The 24,060-nt window shown below is 43.5% G+C and overlaps 3 protein-coding genes across 4 annotated transcripts in view; 2 read left to right on the top strand and 1 right to left on the bottom strand.

Moving 5' to 3' along the window:
* The first annotated feature begins 1,778 nt into the window (after nt 1-1,778).
* LOC143299600 (fibrinolytic enzyme, isozyme C-like) lies at nt 1,779-11,220 on the top strand. The gene is made up of 7 exons (XM_076612888.1): nt 1,779-1,828; nt 3,444-3,505; nt 4,204-4,369; nt 6,142-6,235; nt 7,827-7,998; nt 10,490-10,641; nt 10,954-11,220. Exons 1-7 carry the CDS (start codon nt 1,779-1,781, stop codon nt 11,119-11,121), a joined length of 864 nt encoding a protein of 287 aa, XP_076469003.1. The 3' UTR covers nt 11,122-11,220.
* Nucleotides 11,221-15,264: 4,044 nt separating this feature from the next.
* LOC143299599 (uncharacterized) lies at nt 15,265-20,194 on the top strand. Its single transcript, XM_076612886.1, has 4 exons — nt 15,265-15,318; nt 15,355-17,965; nt 18,050-18,091; nt 20,189-20,194. The coding sequence occupies exons 2-4, from the start codon at nt 17,651-17,653 to the stop codon at nt 20,192-20,194; spliced, it is 363 nt and encodes a 120-aa protein (XP_076469001.1). The 5' UTR covers nt 15,265-15,318; nt 15,355-17,650.
* Nucleotides 20,195-22,155: 1,961 nt separating this feature from the next.
* LOC143299950 (uncharacterized) overlaps nt 22,156-24,060 on the bottom strand; it is a 4,510-nt gene continuing 2,605 nt past the window's right edge. The window contains exon 3 of one of the 2 annotated variants that reach the window (XM_076613492.1): nt 22,156-22,699. In XM_076613492.1, coding sequence (XP_076469607.1) covers nt 22,290-22,699 — 410 coding nt within the window. In that variant the 3' untranslated portion in view covers nt 22,156-22,289. The remainder of the gene's footprint in view (nt 22,700-24,060) is intronic. The other variant, XM_076613493.1, reaches the window with a different exon arrangement.

The raw sequence follows: 24,060 nt of genomic DNA, 5'->3' as shown, positions 1-24,060 counted from the left end.
CGTGACGTGAGCTTCAAGTGTGGACACGAGACAGATGGTTTTTGGGTGGTAGTAGGTATATTGCTTCATTTTATTTGTCCTTCCACATCTGTACTTTATATTCAGGTACGGTGATAAAACAAAAGAGGACTGCCGAGTCTATAAAACTGAAGTGGAGAAAGTCTGTAAAAGTCCAACAAGTGTACGTTGTGAAATGAGACTCATTTTGAAAAGAAACATCAACGTTTCTGACCATTATTATCTTTTTCTTCAGGGGCAGTGACAAATGGAAACATCAGTGGAGGAAAAGACTCAAGACTCAAACTTCAACACTTGTCTATTGTTTCTTTACAGGTACAGAAGAAATTCTTTGTTCGGCGTGTGCAAACTATTCAAATAATGTGGGGTGAGATAGAGCTGATGTTGAGATAAAGCACAGTAAGCTATGAGTGAGTTGAGAAAGTATGTACGTTACATTATGATCACACACACACACACACACACAACAAAACAAAAAACAACAACAACAAAAAACACAAAGATTATATATATATATATATATATATATATATATTCATACGTGCATAATCAATGATCAAATACACTAACGGATAAAGTAACAAACGCAATAAACAATAGACCTATAAATAAATACTCAAAAAACAAATAAAATGATTACCACCGCAGTGGATTAATACGTGACTGATGAAAACAAAAAGAACCACACAATCGGTATGATAAACAATTCAACCTAAAGGCAATAGCTCAGGAAAGTTATGAATGTAAGATATATATACATACCTATTGATCATTAATCGGTATGAAAAAGCGACAGGTTCTCATTTCTCTCTTCAGCAGTGGTGTTGTCGATGTTGCTGTTGTTGTTGCTATTGTTGTTTTGTATTTGTATTTGTATTTCTTTTTATCACAACATATTTCTCTGTGTGAAATTCGGGATGCTCTCCCCAGGGAGAGCGCGTCGCTATACTACAGCGCCACCCATTTTTTAAAATTTTTTTCCTGCGTGCACTTTTATTTGTTTTTCCTATGGAAGTGGATTTTCCTACAGAATTTTGCCAGGAACAACCCTTTTGTTGCCGTGGGTTCTTTTACGTGCGCTAAGTGCATGCTGCACACGGGACCTCGGTTTATCGTCTCATCCGAATGACTAGCGTCCAGGCCACCACTCAAGGTCTAGTAAAGGGGGAGAAAATATCGGCAGCTGATCGTGATTCGAACCAGCGCGCTCAAATTCTCTCGCTTCCTACGCGGACGCGTTTCCTCTAGGCCATCACTCCACATGTTGATGATGATGTTATATGTTGCACACACATACTTCAGGGGAGTGTCCTACTGATCTCGTTCTCATGTATACATAACTTGTGAGCCGAGAGTGACTGGGGTTATCAAACACTCGTGTGCGTGGAGAGAGAACAAGAAGTCAGTCGTAAATTTGTGTAGGCATCTATATGCCGTCGCTGGTTTTCATGTGAACAAACAGCTGGTGGAGAGTGTGGGTTCTTCTACTTCCATCGTTGTGACCGCAGTCATCATGTTGACTATTCTGTCACTTTGTATCTTGTGTAGTAATGCCAGCTCTCTCTCTCTCTGTCTTTGTATCTGCCTCTCTTTTCACGCATACTCTCTCTCTCTGCTCTGTGTGTGTGTGTGTGTGTGTGTGTGAGTGTGTTGCCTCACCTCGGAAGCTTGTGTAGACATATGAAGAGGAATCCGACATCTTCCCAGCTGAACGCAAAGACAACCACCACCACTTCAGTCCGACTTGGGCTTGAAGCACAATGGCGGCACAGGAGACCGAGGGCAAAAACCACGAAGACGGCTCGACCTCGTAATATACAAAAACTGAATCGGGAATGTCTCTGTAATCATGTGTGTGTGTGTGTGTGTGTGTGTGTGGATAGGCACTTAAGGGGCAGGAAGGAGGGAATATGTTAATAAAGGAGAAAGCAGCTGCATCCTGATTTGTGTTCGCGTCAGAGTTGGTTCACGAGATTCGTACTTTTCTCACGAGATGTCAGCCCGTGCAACCCGGTGGGTGGTGACAGTGAAAGCTCCTGACAAGATGGCGGCCGGCATGCCCACCACACTGGTGGTTTTTGTTTCTTTTAATTGTTATTTTAATAACAAAAAAACAGAAAAAATACACACTTTATATGAAAAAAAATGTAAAGGAAAAAAGCCTACAACACACACACACACACACACACACGCACACACACGCACACATAACAGAGGAATGTTGAAATTATAATAAAGAGGAGGAGGAGGAAAAGAAGAAGAAGAAGAAGAAGTATTATATAAAAAGACAAGAGAGAGAGAGAGAGAGAGAGAGAGAGAGAGAGAGAGAGAGAAGAGCACATTTTGGATTGGAGTAAGATAAAAAAAAATGGGCATTTTGTAGCACTTATTATGTTTATATATGTTTATATACACACGTTTCTATACAGACACACATATATATGTATACACATATACATACATACATATAATTATACATACACACGCATATATATACTTTTGTTTACTTAGACCATTCGATCAACGACGTTCAACTTCCTTTCAAAGACATTTAATCATAATTCTAAACAATGTACAGTTTATATTGCTTCTTAAGTTCCTCCTGGTATGCTTGAACTTACCTTCTTTGACCTTTCACCCCTCCTGGGGTATAGGCCTTCAACAAGAGACGTCCATAGTCCTCTGTTCTGTGTCCTGCCTCTGTCTGGCTGCAGGTGATGTCGGTCATCTTGCCTTCTGCCTGGAGGGACAGTCCTGGCTGTTGGTGTGAGGCTGGGGTCTGTCTATCTGGCGTTCTAATGGGGAGATGAACCCCCGCCACCCAGCTCTTTATATACACCAGGACATCGGTCAACAGCTGGACACGTGAGGGGTTTGGGGGGAGGGGAGGGGGATCAGGTGACATCCAGCTGCACGGCTTCCCAAGTTCTCCTGTGGTCAGCTGATCAGGTGGACACCTCGTGAGGGTCATCACCGGGTCACGATCTACCTGTGGGTTACCTGTGGTCAAGAGGGAGTGACGGTGTATTGCTCCTCATCGCCACCTATCTCACTGACCACAGATCTTCCTCACCTCTTACCATGTTTATTGGACAACTTTGCGTGTGGTTTCATCACCATGTGTGCTCTTCCCCAGCTGGTGAGTGTGTGTGTGTCAATTGTGTGTCTCCTTCCCTCAAGGCACGACCACAACGTTGTGTTTATGATGGACAGGCATCTGTGTGTGTGTGTGTGTGTGTGTGTGTGTGTGTGTGTGTGTGTGTGTGTGTGCACGCGTGGTGCTAATGACGTGAGAATAACCCCCCTATGGTCAGCTGTACCCCCAGTCAAGGACCCTGCAGTGGACAGCCGCTGGCTATTTAAGTGACCGCTGGTCAGTGGTGTCCAACTCAGGGTTGCTGCACTGGTTCTTGCTGTGCACACAGAGGCCTGTCTCCAGCCATCATGTTGCTGTCATCTCTCATCGTCTGCCTTCTCTTCGCTGCTGGTGAGTTGGCTGTCACTTAGTTCTCGTTTTATTCAGTCATTCGTCGTGTATGTATCTTTTATTTTAGTGCTTGGTAGTGTATTTTGTTGTAGGTAAACGTCTCACTGGCCACTAGACAAATAACACTAAATGGCTCTGTGTGTGTGTGTGTGTGTGTGTGTGTGTGTGTGTGTGTGTGTGTGTGTGTGATGAATAACGATAGATATGCATGAAAAACACACAAAGAGAATTAAAGGGAAAGAAATGAGAGAACGAGTACATTTTAAACATTTCAAAGACAGTCACAAGTACGCATCTGAATTCTTTTTAAGGGAGAGAGCTAATTGTATGCCTGATGTCACAACAACTTCAAAGACAACAACTAGGGTCCATTTCAATTATTCCCTGAGGAGGGAGATCATTGTGTGTCTGATGGAACAGCAGTTCTGTCCCCTGTGGACACCTCGATATTTCAATGGAATAACTTTTCCTCCCCAGTGACACCAACCCTAGTCCAGAGGTGTTCTCTGTCAGAGCGGGCAACAGTCACCGTCCAATAACTTCCCACAGCTGCCCAAGAAGGATCAAGTAACGAGCAGGAAGAAAACAAGGCAACAAAATATATTGTGGAGAAAGAATAATGGTTACAAAATGAACATCTCGTAGACAATTTATCTTCATTGTGTGTGTGTGTGTGTGTGTGTGTGTGTGTGTGACAGGGGAGAGCAGGCTGTCAGGTCGCATAGTGAACGGCATAGTGGCGGAGCCCAACTCGTGGCCATGGCAACTGTCTCTGCAGCTGGACAACTCTCACATCTGTGGAGCTGTCGTCCTCAATGAGAACTTCGCCCTCACTGCCGCCCACTGTGTCGACTTCGATGGCTAGTACGTCTGTCTGTCTGTCTATCTGACTCTCCCTTCTATATATCTCTCTACCCCCTCTATCTATCTCTCTATACCCCTTCTATCTCTCTCTCCCTCTCTCTCTCTTACCCCCTCTATATCTCTCTCCCCTCTATGTCTCTCCCTTCTCTCTCTCCCCCCTCTATCTCTCTTCCCCTCTGTCATTGTATCTATGTCTGTCTCTCTCCCTCTTTCTCTCTTCGTTTCATGGAGGTTGGTCACTGGTCAGATCTTTACGTGTCTTGTCCTTGGCACAGAGGTTGGTCACTGGTCAGATCTTTACGTGTCCTGTCCTTGGCACAGAGGTTGGTCACTGGTTAGATCTTTACGTGTCCTGTCCTTGGCACAGAGGTTGGTCACTGGTCAGATCTTTACGTGTCCTGTCCTTGGCACAGAGGTTGGTCACTGGTCAGATCTTTACGTGTCCTGTCCTTGGCACAGAGGTTGGTCACTGGTCAGATCTTTACGTGTACTGTCCTTGGCACAGAGGTTGGTCACTGGTTAGATCTTTACGTGTCCTGTCCTTGGCACAGAGGTTGGTCACTGGTCAGATCTTTACGTGTCCTGTCCTTGGCACAGAGGTGCCGTGACAGAACCAGTCAGACGTTGGACCTGTGGACCAGTGTTCTCCAGGAACCAGGGTTCGAGCCCCCATTTCTGCAAGGTGTCCTGTCCTTGGGGAAAACAAAGCACTTGACTCCGATTTTCCTCGTTCCTACCAGATGTGAATGGGTACCCGACTTCAGTTAAGGAAGGTTAAAACGGCGGAAAGACAGAATTAAACCCCACCTTCCTGTGCCCAGCCCTAGAAACAGTGGATATGAATTCACTGCCTTCCTGTGCCCAGCCCTAGAAACAGTGGATATGAATTCACTGCCTTCCTGTGCCCAGCCCTAGAAACAGTGGATATGAATTCACTGCCTTCCTGTGCCCAGCCCTAGAAACAGTGGATATGAATTCACTGCCTTCCTGTGCCCAGCCCTAGAAACAGTGGATATGAATTCACCGCCTTCCTGTGCCCAGCCCTAGAAACAGTGGATATGAATTCACTGCCTTCCTGTGCTGAGCCCTAGAAACAGTGGATATGAATTCACTGCCTTCCTGCGCCCAGCCCTAGAAACAGTGGATATGAATTCACTGCCTTCCTGTGCCCAGCCCTAGAAACAGTAGATATGAATTCACTGCCTTCCTGTGCCCAGCCCTAGAAACAGTGGATATGAATTCACTGCCTTCCTGTGCCCAGCCCTAGAAACAGTAGATATGAATTCACTGCCTTCCTGTGCCCAGCCCTAGAAACAGTGGATATGAATTCACCGCCTTCCTGTGCCCAGCCCTAGAAACAGTGGATATGAATTCACTGCCTTCCTGTGCCCAGCCCTAGAAACAGTGGATATGAATTCACTGCCCCAGTTGTAGTAACAGGCAATGGGACCTATACTCTTTCTTTTCAGTTTGAGGCAGAACTGGAAATGTTCCTTGCTGTGATATGATCACCTCGTCACAGTCTGCACGTCCTGATGATGTTAAGAAGAGTTCCCTCCCTTCATTGTTTGCTTAGTTTTCATTTGTCAGAAAACAGGAGATTGGAATGGCTATCACCTGATACGTACACAACAAACACACAAAAGCACACTTTTAAACCCTCCATAAATGTAGCCACATTCCGTCTTCCAAGAGGATGTCTGAACACGATAGCTGTGTGCACGTGTTTCACCGTGAGTACCGTTCCCATTTCCTTCACTGGATGTGTGCAGTGCCGTGTCCAGATTCAGCGTGGTGTGTGGAGCCCACGACATCCTTAAACCGGACAGCAACTGGCAGGTGTCTACTGCTGCTGCCATCGTGAAGGTACACACACACACACACACACACACAGACACGCCACTCCTCCCTCCACCTGCATCCTCTCCCCCTCCCCCCCCCCCCAAAAAAAAGAAAAGAAAATGTTATATGATAATATACAGAAAGTGTCACTTTCCAATTTAGCAAGTGTTTCCGTTCGTCTTGGAAAGGTAACTCAAAGCATGGCACCGTAAGAGGATGTAATGTTATATGTCACAGTGACCATCCTTTCTTCCCTACTTTATTTTTCCTGTTCCCAAGTGGTCATTACCTTTTTGTGGACCCTGTACGTTCATTGCCATCCCTCACTGTATACGTTCATTGCCATCCCTGACTGTACGTTCATTGCCATCCCTGACTGTACGTTCATTGTCATCCCTCACTGTACGTTCATTGCCATCCCTCACTGTACGTTCATTGTTCATTGCCATCCCTCACTGTACGTTCATTGCCATCCCTCACTGTACGTTCATTGCCATCCCTCACTATGTACGTTCATTGCCATCCCTCACTGTACGTTCATTGTTCATTGCCATCCCTCACTGTACGTTCATTGCCATCCCTCACTGTACGTTCATTGCCATCCCTCACTGTACGTTCATTGCCATCCCTCACTGTGTACGTTCATTGCCATCCCTCACTGTACGTTCATTGCCATCCCTCACTATGTACGTTCATTGTTCATTGCCATTCCTCACTACGTACGTTCATTGCCATCCCTCACTGTACGTTCATTGCCATCCCTCACTGTACGTTCATTGCCATCCCTCACTGTACGTTCATTGCCATCCCTCACTGTACGTTCATTGCCATCCCTCACTGTACGTTCATTGCCATCCCTCACTGTACGTTCATTGCCATCCCTCACTGTACGTTCATTGCCCGTTCATTGCCATCCCTCACTGTACGTTCATTGCCATCCCTCACTGTACGTTCATTGCCATCCCTCACTGTACGTTCATTGCCATCCCTCACTGTACGTTCATTGCCATCCCTCACTGTACGTTCATTGCCATCCCTCACTGTACGTTCATTGCCATCCCTCACTGTACGTTCATCCCTCACTGTACGTTCATTGCCATCCCTCACTGTACGTTCATTGCCATCCCTCTCTGTACGTTCATTGCCATCCCTCACTGTACGTTCATTGCCATCCCTCACTGTACGTTCATTCATCCCTCACTGTACGTTCATTGCCATCCCTCACTGTACGTTCATTGCCATCCCTCACTGTACGTTCATTGCCATCCCTCACTACGTACGTTCATTGCCATCCCTCACTGTACGTTCATTGCCATCCCTCACTGTGTACGTTCATTGCCATCCCTCACTGTGTACGTTCATTGCCATCCCTCACTGTACGTTCATTGCCATCCCTCACTGTACGTTCATTGCCATCCCTCACTGTACGTTCATTGCCATCCCTCACTGTACGTTCATTGCCATCCCTCACTGTACGTTCATTGCCATCCCTCACTGTACGTTCATTGCCATTCCTCACTACCCACCCAGTAAGAACAGACGGGGTGTCGGGGTAACCAAGTGGTCCTTGCCTTTTTGTGAACCCTATATTTTCTTCTCCGTGGCTTTTGTTCAGCACGAGAACTACGACCCCAACGCTAACGGATTCCCCAACGACATCGCCGTCATCCGTCTGTCCACACCCCTAGTTCTGGGTCCCACCTGCCAGCCCTCCACCCTCCCCCCAGACAACTCCAACGAATACGCCAACCTCCCCTCCACCATCACTGGCTGGGGCCGGCTGTCAGGTCTGTGTGTGTGTGTGTGTGTGTGTGTGTGTGTGTGTGTGTGTGTGTGTCTGTTTTCTCTTGAACTTGTAAGTGGTTGATGATAACGATGACAACTATGATGATGATAATGATAACAACAATAATTCATCCATTCCTCTTGCGATACTTGTCCCAATGTGTAGGCGACGATGGAAACAAACACAACATCGATAACGATGACGGGAGCAAGGACAATGATGGTGATAATGATGACGACGATTCTGAAAAGTGATGATCGTTTTCCCGATAATGATTATGATATTAGTGTCAGCAAATGGTGCCGCTTCAAACATCAGGAACAAGACACAAACACACTGACACACAACATGGTGATGATGTGGACAATGATGGTGCTGGACTAGTCTTAACAAGCAATGACGGTGCTGGACTAGTCTTAACAAGCAATGACAGTGCTGGACTAGTCTTAACAAGCAATGACGGTGCTGGACTAGTCTTAACAAGCAATGACGGTGCTGGACTAGTCTTAACAAGCAATGATGGTGCTGGACTAGCCTTAACAAGCAATGACGGTGCTGGACTAGTCTTAACAAGCAATGACGGTGCTGGACTAGTCTTAACAAGCAATGACGGTGCTGGACTAGTCTTAACAAGCAATGACGGTGCTGGACTAGTCTTAACAAGCAATGACGGTGCTGGACTAGTCTTAACAAGCAATGACAGTGCTGGACTAGCCTTAACAAGCAATGACGGTGCTGGACTAGTCTTAACAAGCAATGACGGTGCTGGACTAGCCTTAACAAGCAATGACGGTGCTGGACTAGCCTTAACAAGCAATGACGGTGCTGGACTAGTCTTAACAAGCAATGACGGTGCTGGACTAGCCTTAACAAGCAATGACGGTGCTGGACTAGTCTTAACAAGCAATGACGGTGCTGGACTAGTCTTAACAAGCAATGACGGTGCTGGACTAGTCTTAACAAGCAATGACGGTGCTGGACTAGTCTTAAGCAATGACGGTGCTGGACTAGTCTTAACAAGCAATGACACTGCTGGACTAGTTTTAACAAGCAATGACAGTGCTGGACTAGTCTTAAGCAATGACAGTGCTGGACTAGTCTTAACAAGCAATGACAGTGCTGGACTAGTCTTAACAAGCAATGACGGTGCTGGACTAGTCTTAACAAGCAATGACAGTGCTGGACTAGTCTTAACAAGCAATGACATTGCTGGACTAGTCTTAACAAGCAATGACATTGCTGGACTAGTCTTAACAAGCAATGACGGTGCTGGACTAGTCTTAACAAGCAATGACATTGCTGGACTAGTCTTAACAAGCAATGACGGTGCTGGACTAGTCTTAACAAGCAATGACGGTGCTGGACTAGTCTTAACAAGCAATGACAGTGCTGGACTAGTCTTAACAAGCAATGACGGTGCTGGACTAGTCTTAACAAGCAATGACGGTGCTGGACTAGTCTTAAGCAATGACGGTGCTGGACTAGTCTTAACAAGCAATGACACTGCTGGACTAGTTTTAACAAGCAATGACAGTGCTGGACTAGTCTTAAGCAATGACAGTGCTGGACTAGTCTTAACAAGCAATGACAGTGCTGGACTAGTCTTAACAAGCAATGACGGTGCTGGACTAGTCTTAACAAGCAATGACAGTGCTGGACTAGTCTTAACAAGCAATGACATTGCTGGACTAGTCTTAACAAGCAATGACATTGCTGGACTAGTCTTAACAAGCAATGACGGTGCTGGACTAGTCTTAACAAGCAATGACATTGCTGGACTAGTCTTAACAAGCAATGACGGTGCTGGACTAGTCTTAACAAGCAATGACATTGCTGGACTAGTCTTAACAAGCAATGACGGTGCTGGACTAGTCTTAACAAGCAATGACAGTGCTGGACTAGTCTTAACAAGCAATGACGGTGCTGGACTAGTCTTAACAAGCAATGATGGTGCTGGACTAGTCTTAACAAGCAATGACAGTGCTGGACTAGTCTTAACAAGCAATGACGGTGCTGGACTAGTCTTAACAAGCAATGACAGTGCTGGACTAGTCTTAACAAGCAATGATGGTGCTGGACTAGTCTTAACAAGCAATGACGGTGCTGGACTAGTCTTAACAAGCAATGACGGTGCTGGACTAGTCTTAACAAGCAATGACGGTGCTGGACTAGTCTTAACAAGCAATGACAGTGCTGGACTAGTCTTAACAAGCAATGACGGTGCTGGACTAGTCTTAACAAGCAATGACGGTGCTGGATTAGCCCGACTAGAAAGCGAGTTTTCAGGGGATCGAGTCCTATCCGCTGACCCGGGTCCCTCCTCCCCTACATATCCGCAGAAAGAACAGTCCGAAATGCACTCAGAAATATCTGTTGTGACACAACACAGCACATAACAACACAGCACAGCACAGCAAAGCACAAGACAGCACAGCACAGTGTTACACAGCAAAGCACAGCACAGCACACTGACGACCTAACGTGCACACCAGGCACGGGCAACGTGGCTCGCTTCCTGAAGCAGGCTGCCATCAACACCATCACCTACAGCGAGTGCCGCAGCCTGTGGGGAATCTTCTTCAACCCTGTCCGTACCACCAACATCTGTGTCCTTGACCCCACCGGCGTCCACGGAGCTTGCAACGTGAGTTTACGATTCCTCTTTGTATGATTAAAAGATATAGATAGGTACTGATTTTTTTAATGGTTAACCCAGATATTGCAACGTCACTTTACATCTTTTCTTTCTCATAAGCGCGGTTGTTGTTTTTTGTTGTGTTTTTACAGATTAAGCCAGATACTTCGGTTATTAATTCAAGAGGAGAAGAAGAAGAAGAAGAAAGAGGAGGAGGAGAATGAGGAGTAGAAGAGGAAGGAGAAGAAGTAACCCTTTGTGACCAGTGGTGCTTCAAGCAGCAGGGTCTGACTCCACAATGTTTCTCTGTGCTGTCTGCAGGGTGACAGCGGCGGTCCTCTCTTCACCCCTGACCCCAACACGGGCAAAGTGACGGTGACCGGACTGACCAGTTTCGGGAGGTCTGGCTGTGACACCAGCTACCCCAGTGTCTACACCCGTGTCAGCTCCTACCTGTCTTGGATCTCCGCCACCCTGGCGTCCATGTAGGGAGGAAGGCCTGTCGTGCCCTTGGTCGGCTGGTCCTGTAGGATTCCTCCTCATCTGCTGTCTGACTGTGTGGAGTGACGTCACTTGGTGCACATGTGGTGATGGGAGCTAGTCTGTTTCTCTGATATGTCGATTGGTTTTGTTTTTTTCGTTTTGTTTTTGTGCGCATTGAGTTCATCGGCTGCACACATATGAACGAAACATTATAGCCTGCAAAATAAAGTGGTGGAAATGTTTTCACAACTGTGTCAGTGTTATGTGTGAGGGGGGGGGGAAGGAAGGGGGCTGAGTATGCGCATGCATGCTTCTGTATGTGTGTGTGTTGTGTGTACACACGCATGTGTGTGTGTGTGTGTGTGCGCGCGTGCATGCATGTGTTTTTGAGTGAGAGGGAAGGAGGGCAGGGGAGAGAGAGAGAGAGGGGTGGATGAGGACACATTACATACGGGAAGCAACTCTGTTATGCTGCCTAGTTTAACGAAAAAAGCGGTTGTTTCCCTTATACAGTGTTCAGCACACGCACACACACACAGCTTGTTGGGCGTCTCTCTTTCTCTCAAGGAAGTCTCAATTAAAACGATGTAAATGACTGCCACATCAATGTTTGCAAATGCGCGCGCGCACACACACACACACACACACAAACAAACACACACTCTCATGTGCATACACAAGCCTGCATTCAACCACTCATCCACACACACACATGTTCACGTGAACATCATATTAAATATTTTCCACTCATTCATCAAATGAATACCAGAAATGATTTTTCAAACTCATATTCATTGAATATTGAATATTATGCAGGTTCGAGACAATATAAATCATGTCAAAAACATTACAACATTGAAAAAAAGTTGCACAGGAACACATACATGTATATGATTATATACTTGTATATGTAATAGATCACAAGATCAATCAATCACCAATTAGAAAAGAAAGAAGATCTATTTTACAACACAACAGAATTTATCACAAGACCTGAAGCAAACTGAGTTCCAGTTCTGAGCACTGAAATAATATCTATACATGTTTAAAAAGATGTCAAAACATATGGATTGACCAAATTATCACTAATTTCAAAGTTATTTATATATAATATTAATATATTGATAAAAAGATATTGTGAAAACTCAAAAGATGACTGCAGAGTCTGTAAAACTGACAGATGGAGAAAGTCTGTATAAAAAAAAAGAACAAAAAAAAAAGAACAACTGTTCATTGTGACATAAGACTCACTTTGAAGAGAAGTGTCAACGTTCCGACCTCAGTTCCTTCTTCAGGAAAAGTAATAAATGGAAATGGCAGTGGAGGTAAAGGCAAGACCTACGAGACGTTATGAGTCTTTACCTCCACAGTCGTTTCCACTATCACAGACCCTGGAGAATGACCTATACTCCAGAACAGTGACACGTCTTAAAAGGGTGAGTCTTCTTTCAAAACCCAGTATTGATTAATTTTTCCAGACTTTCTCCATTGATGGTTCAAGTTTTGTTGAAACTAATCAATCAAAATTCAAAAGTAGGTTAAAGGAGAAGGAATTTAAAAAGAAAAAAGGTAATGCTGAAACATTTTTTTGGTTTTGTTCAAACTGATAATTCACATTCAAAATTAGGTTTAATGTGAAGGAATTAAAAAAAAAAGAAAAAAAAAAGAGTAATACTGAAACAATCTTTAAGTACACATGTAAAATTCACCATACACATTGCAATGAAAATGTGTACACATATCATTTTCCTTGGAATTTTTAGATTGCAACATTACATGATATGTTTGCGCATTAAAGTGATGGCACTTATTACACTTTTTTCTTTTTGTTTTTTTAAGAAAGTAAAAACAAGTCTGTTATGATGAGGACTTGAACATTGAAAAAACAGAAAAATCAATGTGTAAGTGTGTGTGTGTGTGTGTGTGTGTGTTTGTGTGTGTGCATGTGAATGTGAATGTGAAAATGGGTTTGGTTGTTTTTTTGCTTTTTTTTAGTTTCATTTTAATTCTTGACATGTTATTTCAATTAATGAATGCTGTAATACATCTTATATTATGATATATCTTTTGTTCTGGTTCTGTATAATATATAATTGTATGCAAAATCTGGGACATAAAATAAGCTGCCCAGCTAGCAAATATACAGTAACGAATATGGCAAGTCCGGATGACATTAGCACTCTTACATTTAAAGTGGTCCATCAATGATTTGTTGTACATATCTGAGATTACTGTTTATCATCTCATTCATTTTTTAAGAGGAAAAATCAGAGCTATGTGTTGTTGTTTTTTTTATTCAAGTAAAAACTAAAAACAAAACCAAGAAACACACCAAAAAATGTTCATGGTTATCCTCCTATCCTTACACTTCAAGGTCACATCTCAGAGATTCCATAATCTATTGTTTGTTGCTGTATAAATGGCTAGCTAAGGAAGACCGCCTCGTACAGGATTAGGCTTGTAAATGTAAGCCATGCCTAAACTGGTGGAAATGTATTCATATTAGTGAGAACCCAAACATCAAACGTGAAGTTTCAGTTTCATGGAGGATTCAAGGTGTACAGACTGATCCATACGTGCAACACCACATCCACTTGACAAAGAAACAACGGGGCAGATGCTTGACCTAGACATAAAGCCAATGTGGTGGTCTGGCCCTGAAAGCCTACCCTAAGGTTGTATAAAACATTATAAAAATAATTTCTATAGATTTTGAAACTGTGCACCCAGCCATCTGGAAAAGAAATCAGACTAATCGAGTATTATGTGACACAGACAGACACACACACACACATACACATGCAAATACACTTACAAATGCAGATACACAGAGCATATTACATCCTTTTTTCTTACCAGTTTTTTGTATGTTGCAGTCCAGATAAAATGGAAAGATGCTTAAAAAAAACAAAAAAACAACAACAACAAAACTTTAAAGATTCTGTAATATCTTCAAACAACACGGAAAATGGCAACACTGATTCGCAAATCCATCCACTGAACGACAAGAACATTAATCAGAAAGGGAACGCTTCCAATGAATCAGAAAAAAAAAGATGATGGAAATTGTAGAAAGAAAGGAGAAAGAAAAGAACAGAAAAAGAAAGGTCAATCAATGCTGATGACGATACAGCCAGGTCAACAAACGATATCAATGGCACATCACAAAGCTCCGACAGCATGTAAAAATCATGCATCACTCATAGTCATACACTCATTGCTCCGCATAATCATGAGGGCCACCTGAATCAGGTAGAAAAGGTGGAAGGTGTCATTGCCTTTAATGGCCATAGTGGCAGTCAATTCATCATATCCACTTTGTCTGGGGCTTGGTGTAGGAAGATGGGGGCTTAATCCTCCCCTTCCGCCATTTGACCCTTCTCCAACTGAAGCCAGGTACCCATTCACACCTGGGAGGATAAATCAGTCAAGTGCCTTTCCCAAGAACTCAACACCATGCCGGAACAAGGCCTTGAACACTGATCCCTGGTGAACACTGGGTCAGAGGTCCAACACTGATCCCTGGTGAACACTGGGTCAAAGGTCAACACTGATCCCTGGTGAACACTGGGTCAAAGGTCAACACTGATCCCTGGTGAACACTGGGTCAGAGGTCCAACACTGAACACTGGATCAGAGGTCCAACACTGATCCCTGGTGAACACTGGATCAGAGGTCCAACACTGATCCCTGGTGAACACTGGGTCAGAGGTCCAACACTGATCACTGGTGAACACTGGATCAGAGGTCCAACACTGATCACTGGTGAACACTGGGTCAGAGGTCCAACACTGATCACTGGTGAACACAGGGTCAGAGGTCCAACACTGATCACTGGATCAGAGGTCCAACACTGATCCCTGGAAGAACACTGGGTCAGAGGTCCAACACTGATCACTGGTGAACACTGGATCAGAGGTCCAACACTGATCACTGGTGAACACAGGGTCAGAGGTCCAACACTGAACACAGGGTCAGAGGTCCAACACTGAACACAGGGTCAGAGGTCCAACACTGATCCCTGGAAGAACACTGGGTCAGAGGTCCAACACTGATCACTGGTGAACACTGGATCAGAGGTCCAACACTGATCCCTGGATCAGAGGTCCAACACTGATCCCTGGTGAACACTGGATCAGAGGTCCAACACTGATCCCTGGTGAACACTGGGTCAGAGGTCCAACACTGATCACTGGATCAGAGGTCCAACACTGATCACTGGTGAACACAGGGTCAGAGGTCCAACACTGATCACTGGATCAGAGGTCCAACACTGATCACTGGTGAACACAGGGTCAGAGGTCCAACACTGATCACTTAGTGCTGTGGACTGAGGGCTGGGAAGACAGCTACCCTGGTGAAGTGGTTAGTGCTGTGGACTGCCTGGTGAAGTGGTTAGTGTTGTGGACTGCCTGGTGAAGTGGTTAGTGCTGTGGACTGCCTGGTGAAGTGGTTAGTGCTGTGGACTGAGGGCTGGGAAGACAGCTACCCTGGTGAAGTGGTTAGTGTTGTGGACTGCCTGGTGAAGTGGTTAGTGCTGTGGACTGCCTGGTGAAGTGGTTAGTGTGTTGTGGACTGAGGGCTGGGAAGACAGCTTCCCTGGTGAAGTGGTTAGTGCTGTGGACTGAGGGCTGGGAAGACAGCTACCCTGGTGAAGTGGTTAGTGCTGTGGACTGCCTGGTGAAGTGGTTAGTGCTGTGGACTGAGGACTGGGAAGACAGCTACCCTGGTGAAGTGGTTAGTGCTGTGGACTGCCTGGTGAAGTGGTTAGTGCTGTGGACTGCCTGGTGAAGTGGTTAGTGCTGTGGACTGCCTGGTGAAGTGGTTAGTGCTGTGGACTGAGGGCTGGGAAGACAGCTACCCTGGTGAAGTGGTTAGTGCTGTGGACTGCCTGGTGAAGTGGTTAGTGCTGTGGACTGAGGACTGGGAAGACAGCTTCCCTGGTGAAGTGGTTAGTGCTGTGGACTGAGGACTGGGAAGACAGCTTCCCTGGTGAAGTGGTTAGTGCTGTGGACTGCCTGGTGAAGTGGTTAGTGCTGTGGACTGCCTGGTGAAGTGGTTAGTGCTGTGGACTGAGGACTGGGAAGACATGGGTATAAGCCTAGGAGGACAGGGGTACAAATCCCATCAGAGGATTTTGTTTCTTTCTTTCTTTTCGCTAATACCCAGAGCTGAATGTGCTATGTGCACAAACGGGAAGACTGGTAACCACATAGTCATGGGTCATCCACTTCAAGGATGTTGTCTCTTGAGAGTGTTGCCCTGATTTCCTGACCAACCCTGCAGGTGTCTGCATCTCCCTGCCCAGATGATCCCAGGATGTGTCATGAGAGTGCAGCCTTATCAAGCAGACCAAACCTAAATCTTCATCACCCCCACCATCATTTTTCATCATCCAACAACAGAAATGAAGATGTCCCCAATTCTGGGGCACAAAACCACCATCATGGATCGCTAACAGGTTAGATAGGGTTCAATTCCAATGGTAGTCTGAACAATTTCAGTTTCAGTTTCAAGAAGACGTCAAAGTGTGCAGAATGATCCATAAATGCTACACCACATCTGCTTAGAATAAAAAAAAACCCAAAAGACAAGAAAACAAGGAGCAGACGCCTGACCTTCACATAGACCTGACACACTGGTCAGGCCTTGACAGCATACCCTAGGTTGGTATTTCTATACATTAAAGTAGAAAGAAATAAAATAAATCAACAAATGAGTAAATACATTAAAATATGATAAAATGAAAGATACACAGAAGGCAAATAACTGAAACAAAGTATGAATTAGCAACCTGAACACCACTATGGAACTGTTCAGCTGCTTTCTCAGACTTTGATTATCACGTCATTCTCATCATCACCGTTGAGGAAAAAACTGAGTAAAAATTGTTCATACATCTTTGGTCCTTCAAGGGGTGCAGACAAAAGAAGCTGAAGTAACAACAACAAAAACAACAAACAGCAACAACACTAAATCACTGACACAAAGTGTTGTTCCCCTGTAATATAAAACTGCCAACAGTAACGATCAGTCTCATTGTCAGCATGATCTTGATATCATCACAAAAGCCCAGGCACTGTTCCCAATATGATGCTCTTCCACATCTCACCTAATCTACGCTTGTTGCCCCACCTGGGATGTAGGCCATCAACAATCACTCTCCAGCCATCCCTATCCTGTGCCAGGTGTGGCCTGTCCTCTTCACAATGGTCTCCAGCTGTCCCCAGTTGTGTCCTGTCCTCTTCACAATGGTCTCCAGCTGTCCCCAGGTGTGGCCTGTCCTCTTCACAATGGTCTTCAGCTGTCCCCAGGTGTGGCCTGCCCTCTTTACAATGGTCTCCAGCTGTCCCTAGGTGTGGCCTGTTCTCTTCACAACGGTCCCCAGTTGTGTCCTGTCCTCTTCACAATGGTCTCCAGCTGTCCCCAGGTGTGGCCTGTCCTCTTCACAATGGTCTCTAGCTGTCCCCAGGTGTGGCCTGTCCTCTTCACAATGGTCTTCAGCTGTCCCTAGGTGTGGCCTGTCCTCTTCACAATGGTCTCCAGCTGTCCCCAGGTGTGGCCTGTCCTCTTCACAATAGTCTCCAGCTGTCCCCAGGTGTGGCCTGTCCTCTTCACAATGGTCTCCAGCTGTCCCCAGGTGTGGCCTGTCCTCTTCACAATGGTCTCTAGCTGTCCCCAGGTGTGGCCTGTCCTCTTCACAATGGTCTCTAGCTGTCCCCAGGTGTGGCCTGTCCTCTTCACAATGGTCTTCAGCTGTCCCCAGGTGTGGCCTGTCCTCTTCACAATGGTCTCTAGCTGTCCCCAGGTGTGGCCTGTCCTCTTCAGAGTGGTCTCTAGCTGTCCCCAGGTGTGGCCTGTCCTCTTCACAATGGTCTCTAGCTGTCCCCAGGTGTGGCCTGTCCTCTTCACAATGGTCTCCAGCTGTCCCCAGGTGTGGCCTGTCCTCTTCACAGTGGTCTCTAGCTGTCCCCAGGTGTGGCCTGTCCTCTTCACAATGGTCTCCAGCTGTCCCCAGGTGTGGCCTGTCCTCTTCATGTCTACCTCCAGGTCACGGCACCATGTATTTCTTTGCTGGCCTCTTTTCTTTTTCCCTGCATGTGCCAGGCAAGGGCTTGCCGTGTGGTGCTGAACGCAGGTTTGCGCAGCATGTGATCGATCTGCCTCCAGTCTCTGTGGAGGATCTCTTCTGCAGGCTGCTGTCTTGTTCATTCGCGCAGTTCTTCATTTGTCATTTCATCTGGTAAGCTAATCCAAAGAATCCTTCCTACGACGGAGTCCTTCCACATAGTTCAACACAAAAAGAATAAAAAAAAAAGAAAAAAAAAGAAAAAGAAAAAAAGTTGACAGTAACAATATCAAAACAAAAATCCAAAATAAATGCATGTTCTATTGTTCACAGGAGACATCTGATCCACAACGATGACTAAAGTACGGTAAGTTTTCACACGGACTAGCCATAAGTTTTCTCTCAGGCATTCGTTCAAAAAAGAACAGTGGTCCCGTTTCTGCACTACCGTAAATGTGCATTGAACATGAAGTCACACCTTTAAAAGAGCAAATTCCTGACCTTCACATAAACCTAACATATTGCCCAGAGCCCTGAGAGCCAACAAAACCCATTATATTAATGAATAAATCATTAAATGAAATAAAAAACATAACATTCTAAACACAAATGAAATAAATAAATGAAATATGAATGAATAAGTAAATGCATTAAGATATGGCAAAACACAAGATACTGTCCAAGGAAATGACTGAAATCAAATTCAAAAAGAGACACACACACACAAACAAACAATATTGAAACATACACAGAGACATACACAAACACACATAATTCTCCACATATCTATATGTCTCTCTCTCTCTCTCTCTCTCTCTCTCTCTCTATATATATATATATATATTATATTATATATATATATATATATATATATATATATATATATATATATATATATCTGTGTGTGTGTGATGTATAAAATCACACACACATCCATCTATGCAGTTATAGACAGAAAGAGAGAGTGAAAGAGGGGGATACAGATATAAATATATATAAATAAACTTATATTTAAATATATATATATATATATATATATATATATATATATATATATATATTATTATACTGAAAGTTGTAAAGCTGTATCAATAAAAATATGACACCTTTTGGCTCAATAAAACATAGCAATTTTGTTTGTGTGTGTGTATGTGTGTTTGTGTTTGTGTGTGTGTATGTGTGTACATATGCATGAGTGTGCATATATGTGTGCATGCATGTGTGTGTGTGTGTGTGTGTGTGTGTGTGTGTGTGCACAAGTCTATTGCATTGGACATTTCCATTAATTAATGGAACAGAATCATCAAGTTTAAGAAGAAAAGAGGGAAAAAACCAAGCTTATATCAAAGATATGGCCCCAAAGGAATACAGGTATTATAAACACAGATGTAACATGCTCATGCTATTACACTTATGTTAAAGTTCACAAACATGATATTGTAGAACACTTCAAACAATCAAAACTACAAGTAAAACTGGTCTAAAATCACACTGACCACAAAAACAAAAATTAACCCCCCCCAAAAAAAAACAACAACAAAACAACAACAACAAAAAACAACAACAACAACAAAAAAACACCACCTTTAGTCAAAACAAATTCACTGTGAAAATCTTTGATTCATCACCATGACACCCACGGATGCAGAAATTCATATTGCACAAGGCCCACCCTAAAGAACTTTCTCAGATTCATGACTAGTCTCTTCTTCACTACTACAGGAAATTTTTATGAATAAATAAATATATAAATATATAAATAAATGAATAAACAAAAGGGGAAAAGGAAGGCAGACACTGACAAGGTTTATGGGCATAGCCTCTATAGCTTAGTAGGGAAATTTTCATAAATGAATTTCCAACAATAAATGAGATTGTGATGATCATGACTTGGAGCCTTTGACATTGTGATTTCAAGCCTTTGAGCAAATCTTTCACAGTTTCTGTCCTGCCTGTCAGTCTCCCCTGATAATTTATCACAGTACAATTATGCCCCTTGGGCAGGACTGACTGATTGAGGACTTCAATTAAGTCCCTTGGGCTGAGGTGGCTGATTTAGGATTCCCCCCCTCAGAACAGCATGAGAACAAAACCAGGACTTCACCCCCTGTGGAACCTCCCTCCCATCCTGAGAGCTGGGATAACCCCTTCACTTGGAACGCCAGACAGACATCCCATCCAGACAGATTAACAAGCTATCCAGGCCTCCCTCAAACAATGAAACCTTTACTGAACCAAACCCTTAATCAAGAACAGTATGAACTTAGGCAGGAGCCAAAACTCAACTCTATGCAAGTGACTGTTTTTTTGTGTTTTTTTTTTAACTAAAACTAAAAAGCCTAGGATCCAGGCTCCAAAGGGAGAATAAAAAAAAAACAAAAACAAAAAACACCACCACACAGACAAAAGAAAAAACAAAAACAACAACAACAAAAACACGCCATACTGTCAATACAGAGATCCATACAAAATAGAAATACTCCTAAAGAGAAATCCATATGAGATCAAAGTACAGAAGTACTCCCAAACAGACATCTGTTTCATACAGAACTCCTACCAATGTATGTTCTCTGAAATACTTTTATGAGTAAAGTAAATTTTTCACTCAACTGTGACAAATACTTCGCATTAATAATATTTATGACACAAAGCGAGAAAAGCTGGCTTAAATGTGTGGCTAAGCAAAGATGGATGTATTTTTTTTTGTATTTAGAAAAAGAAGAAAAAAACCTGAGAGCAATCAGTAAGTCCACACATGACTGCTATATTTCAAGTCAGAAGTTGTCTTCTTCTTTTTTCTTCTTCTTTTTTTTCATACCTTAGTATCTGCAACATTTTGTCACAAATACATTCATAAAACAGGTTTCAGTTCATATGTAAGCAAAACTGAACATCATTTTTAAAAAAAAGGGGGGGTGAGGGGGAGGGGTGGGAGGGGGAGGGGTAATGAATACTTCAGAAAACATTTACATTTGAATCAATAAAATTTTGAGCATGAGATCCTAAAAAGAAATGATCATTTAACTGCATACAAAACAGGTTAAAGGTCCCATGGCCTTTACCAGCACAGGGGCAGTGAATTCATATCCACATGTCTGGGCTTCAGCACAGGAAGGCCGGGCCCAAAATTCTCCTTCCACCATTTTTATCCTCCAAAGTCAGGTACCCATTCACACCAAAGTGGAGTGAGGAGATTAAAGTGCCTTTCCCAAGCACACAACACCATGCTCAAAGTGCCTTTCCCAAGCACACAACACTATGCTCAAAGTGCCTTTCCCAAGCACACAACACTATGCTCAAAGTGCCTTTCCCAAGCACACAACACCATGTTCAAAGTGCCTTTCCCAAGCACACAACACCATGCTCAAAGTGCCTTTCCCAAGCACACAACACTATGCTCAAAGTGCCTTTCCCAAGCACACAACACTATGCTCAGAATGAGCCCTCAGACCCTAATCCTTAGAAGACACTGGATCAGACATCCAACAGCTGACTGTGAATGAAACTCTTTTCAAAAAACTGTGACCCTACTCTACAGTTATTTTGTGAGTCTCTTCAACATATACTGTTTTTCAAAACATTGTACATAAAACTACACATGCTTTTTTCACAATCAGCGTTCAACAACATTTGTATTTTCAAGGTGACTGACAAAAGCGATGGCAATGGAGTGCTGCGAAGTGGCAGGCCGTGACACAGACACTGAGGAGGGAATCCCCAATCACAGTTTTAAAAAGAAATAATGACAGCACGCACAACAATTCACTGACCAGTTACCCAAACCAAAATTGTCTCCCTTAACCCCCCTCCCTCATCCTTCCCCCAGGGACAGAAAAAAAAGAGTCGGGAGGAAAAACCCAGCAAAGACTGGATTATAAGAATATGACCCACATGAGCAAATTAATACATTGTAACATCTGTTAAAAAAAAAAAAAAGCAAAAAAAAAAAAAGCAGAGTTTCTGTCGAAAAATTCAAGTCACTTTTGGCAGTGAGATTTATTCATTAATTCATTTTTATCTTATTCTATTTATTATCTGAAGAAGATTCCAGACTAACGAGCTTTACCAACATGGAGGAGGCCAAAACGCCAAGAGACAGAACGGATCAGGTCTTTGGGGGAAACAGGTCTGTGTAGGCTGGGGGGGCAGGAAAGTCCATATGCTCTTCAATGGCATCGTACGGCGGTGGCTCCTCGTTTATCTCCTCCCCTGGAGAGTCCAGTCTGTCGACGTACTCAGGGAGGATCACTCTCTCCACATAGTCTGGATGAATCAAGCCGTCTGCCGATGAACCAATCCTCCCTCCCCGGGCGTTGACGCTGGACGCCTCGACAGACGGGATCCTGCTGAGGTGGGGGCCGCGGTGACTGCTTCCTGGGGCCGGTCCGCGACTGGACACGAACAGGGGCCGCAGGGGGTGCGACTCTTGCAGCTGGGTTGCCCCGTGGTGCAGAGGAGTGGTGCTGGAGTGATCTGACGTGGCGCCACCATGGCGTGAGGATCGACGGGATGAATCTGAGTGTGTGGGAAGGGGTACAGCAAAGCAGTGTTGTTTATCACTGACATGATGCCCACTACAGAAACATTATATTATTAGCATCATCAGCGTTGTTGTTATTGCTATAAGTATCATTATTATTATTATACAATAATGATATAAAATAATAACAATAATAATAATAATATTATTATCTTCTTCTTTTTTTCTTTTTTTTTCTTTTTATAAATTATCATTATTGCTTTCTTCTTCTTCTTCTTCTCATTGTTGTCATCATTATCATTAGCTACAGCAGTAGTAGCGATATTATCATTATTATCATTATTATTATGTCAGTGATCATTGCTAAACAACTGATTTGTATTCTGATGCAAAAATGACATGAATATAAAAATATGGAAATGTATTTATTTCTCTGTAGATTACAACATAACAAAAAAATAAAATAAAATAAAATAAAAGGACATTTGGTACATCCAATCTAATGATACAAAAGCCCCAGGCATTTACAGTGAAAAATACAATGACATATATATGTGCATACTAAAAACACACAAATACACCTGCACCCACAAATCATCCCACTCCAACTTCAACCCACACCCACTCACTCAAGATGTAGACACACACAGTCACACACATGCCCCCAAGCACATCTTGGCCGTTCAAGACATATGAACATGTGTACGTTTAAAACTAGTAAAAATAGCAGTAGCAAAAAAGGAAAAAAAAAAAAAAGTAATGTGTTTGCATCTCTTTGCCATATGATATATACATATTTTGAAGAAAAGTACCTTCTTTAGAAGTGTGACTAAAAAACAGGAAAAAGAAAAAAAGAAAGAAAGAAAAGTAACCAAATGCTGACATGTGCACACACTCAAGAAGAAACAAAACTGTTTGTGTTCTGCTGTATAGTCATGTGTTGTATTGAAATACACTGTTGTTGTAATCAGTACTGTTTTGTGTTGACCTGAACCAAACTGAATTAAACAAATCTGTACCGTAGTGCACTGCATCACATTACAGAGTTACTTCTAACTACAACAGATTTGTGAAAACTGTGTGAAAATTGGGCTGCTCTTTCCTGGGAGAGCACTCTGCCACACTACAATGCCAATTTGTTCTTTCACTGATATCAGACAGAATACACTTTACCTCGTCTATACAGTATCAGACAGAACACACTTTACCTCGTCTATACGATATCAGACAGAACACACTTTACCTCGTCTATACGATATCAGACAGAATACACTTTACCTTGTCTATACAGTATCAGACAGAACACACTTTACCTCGTCTATACAGTATCAGACAGAATACACTTTACCTTGTCTATACAGTATCAGACAGAACACACTTTACCTCGTCTATACGA

Source organism: Babylonia areolata, chromosome 25, assembly GCF_041734735.1.
Source record: "Babylonia areolata isolate BAREFJ2019XMU chromosome 25, ASM4173473v1, whole genome shotgun sequence".
Lineage (NCBI taxonomy): Eukaryota > Metazoa > Mollusca > Gastropoda > Neogastropoda > Buccinidae > Babylonia > Babylonia areolata.
This window is presented reverse-complemented; position numbering and strand designations above follow the sequence as displayed.

What these genes read in the sequence shown, in the direction of transcription:
- LOC143299599 (XM_076612886.1), top strand. Translation starts at nt 17,651, where the DNA reads ATGGTCTCCAGCTGTCCCCAGGTGTGGCCTGTCCTCTTCACAATAGTC. An exon ending in TGGTCTCTAGCTGTCCCCAG is followed by an intron (nt 17,966 to 18,049) that starts GTGTGGCCTGTC and finishes AGCTGTCCCCAG; the next exon opens with GTGTGGCCTGTCCTCTTCAC.
- LOC143299600 (XM_076612888.1), top strand. Translation starts at nt 1,779, where the DNA reads ATGGCGGCACAGGAGACCGAGGGCAAAAACCACGAAGACGGCTCGACC. An exon ending in CACGAAGACGGCTCGACCTC is followed by an intron (nt 1,829 to 3,443) that starts GTAATATACAAA and finishes CTGTGCACACAG; the next exon opens with AGGCCTGTCTCCAGCCATCA. An exon ending in TGTGTCGACTTCGATGGCTA is followed by an intron (nt 4,370 to 6,141) that starts GTACGTCTGTCT and finishes GGATGTGTGCAG; the next exon opens with TGCCGTGTCCAGATTCAGCG.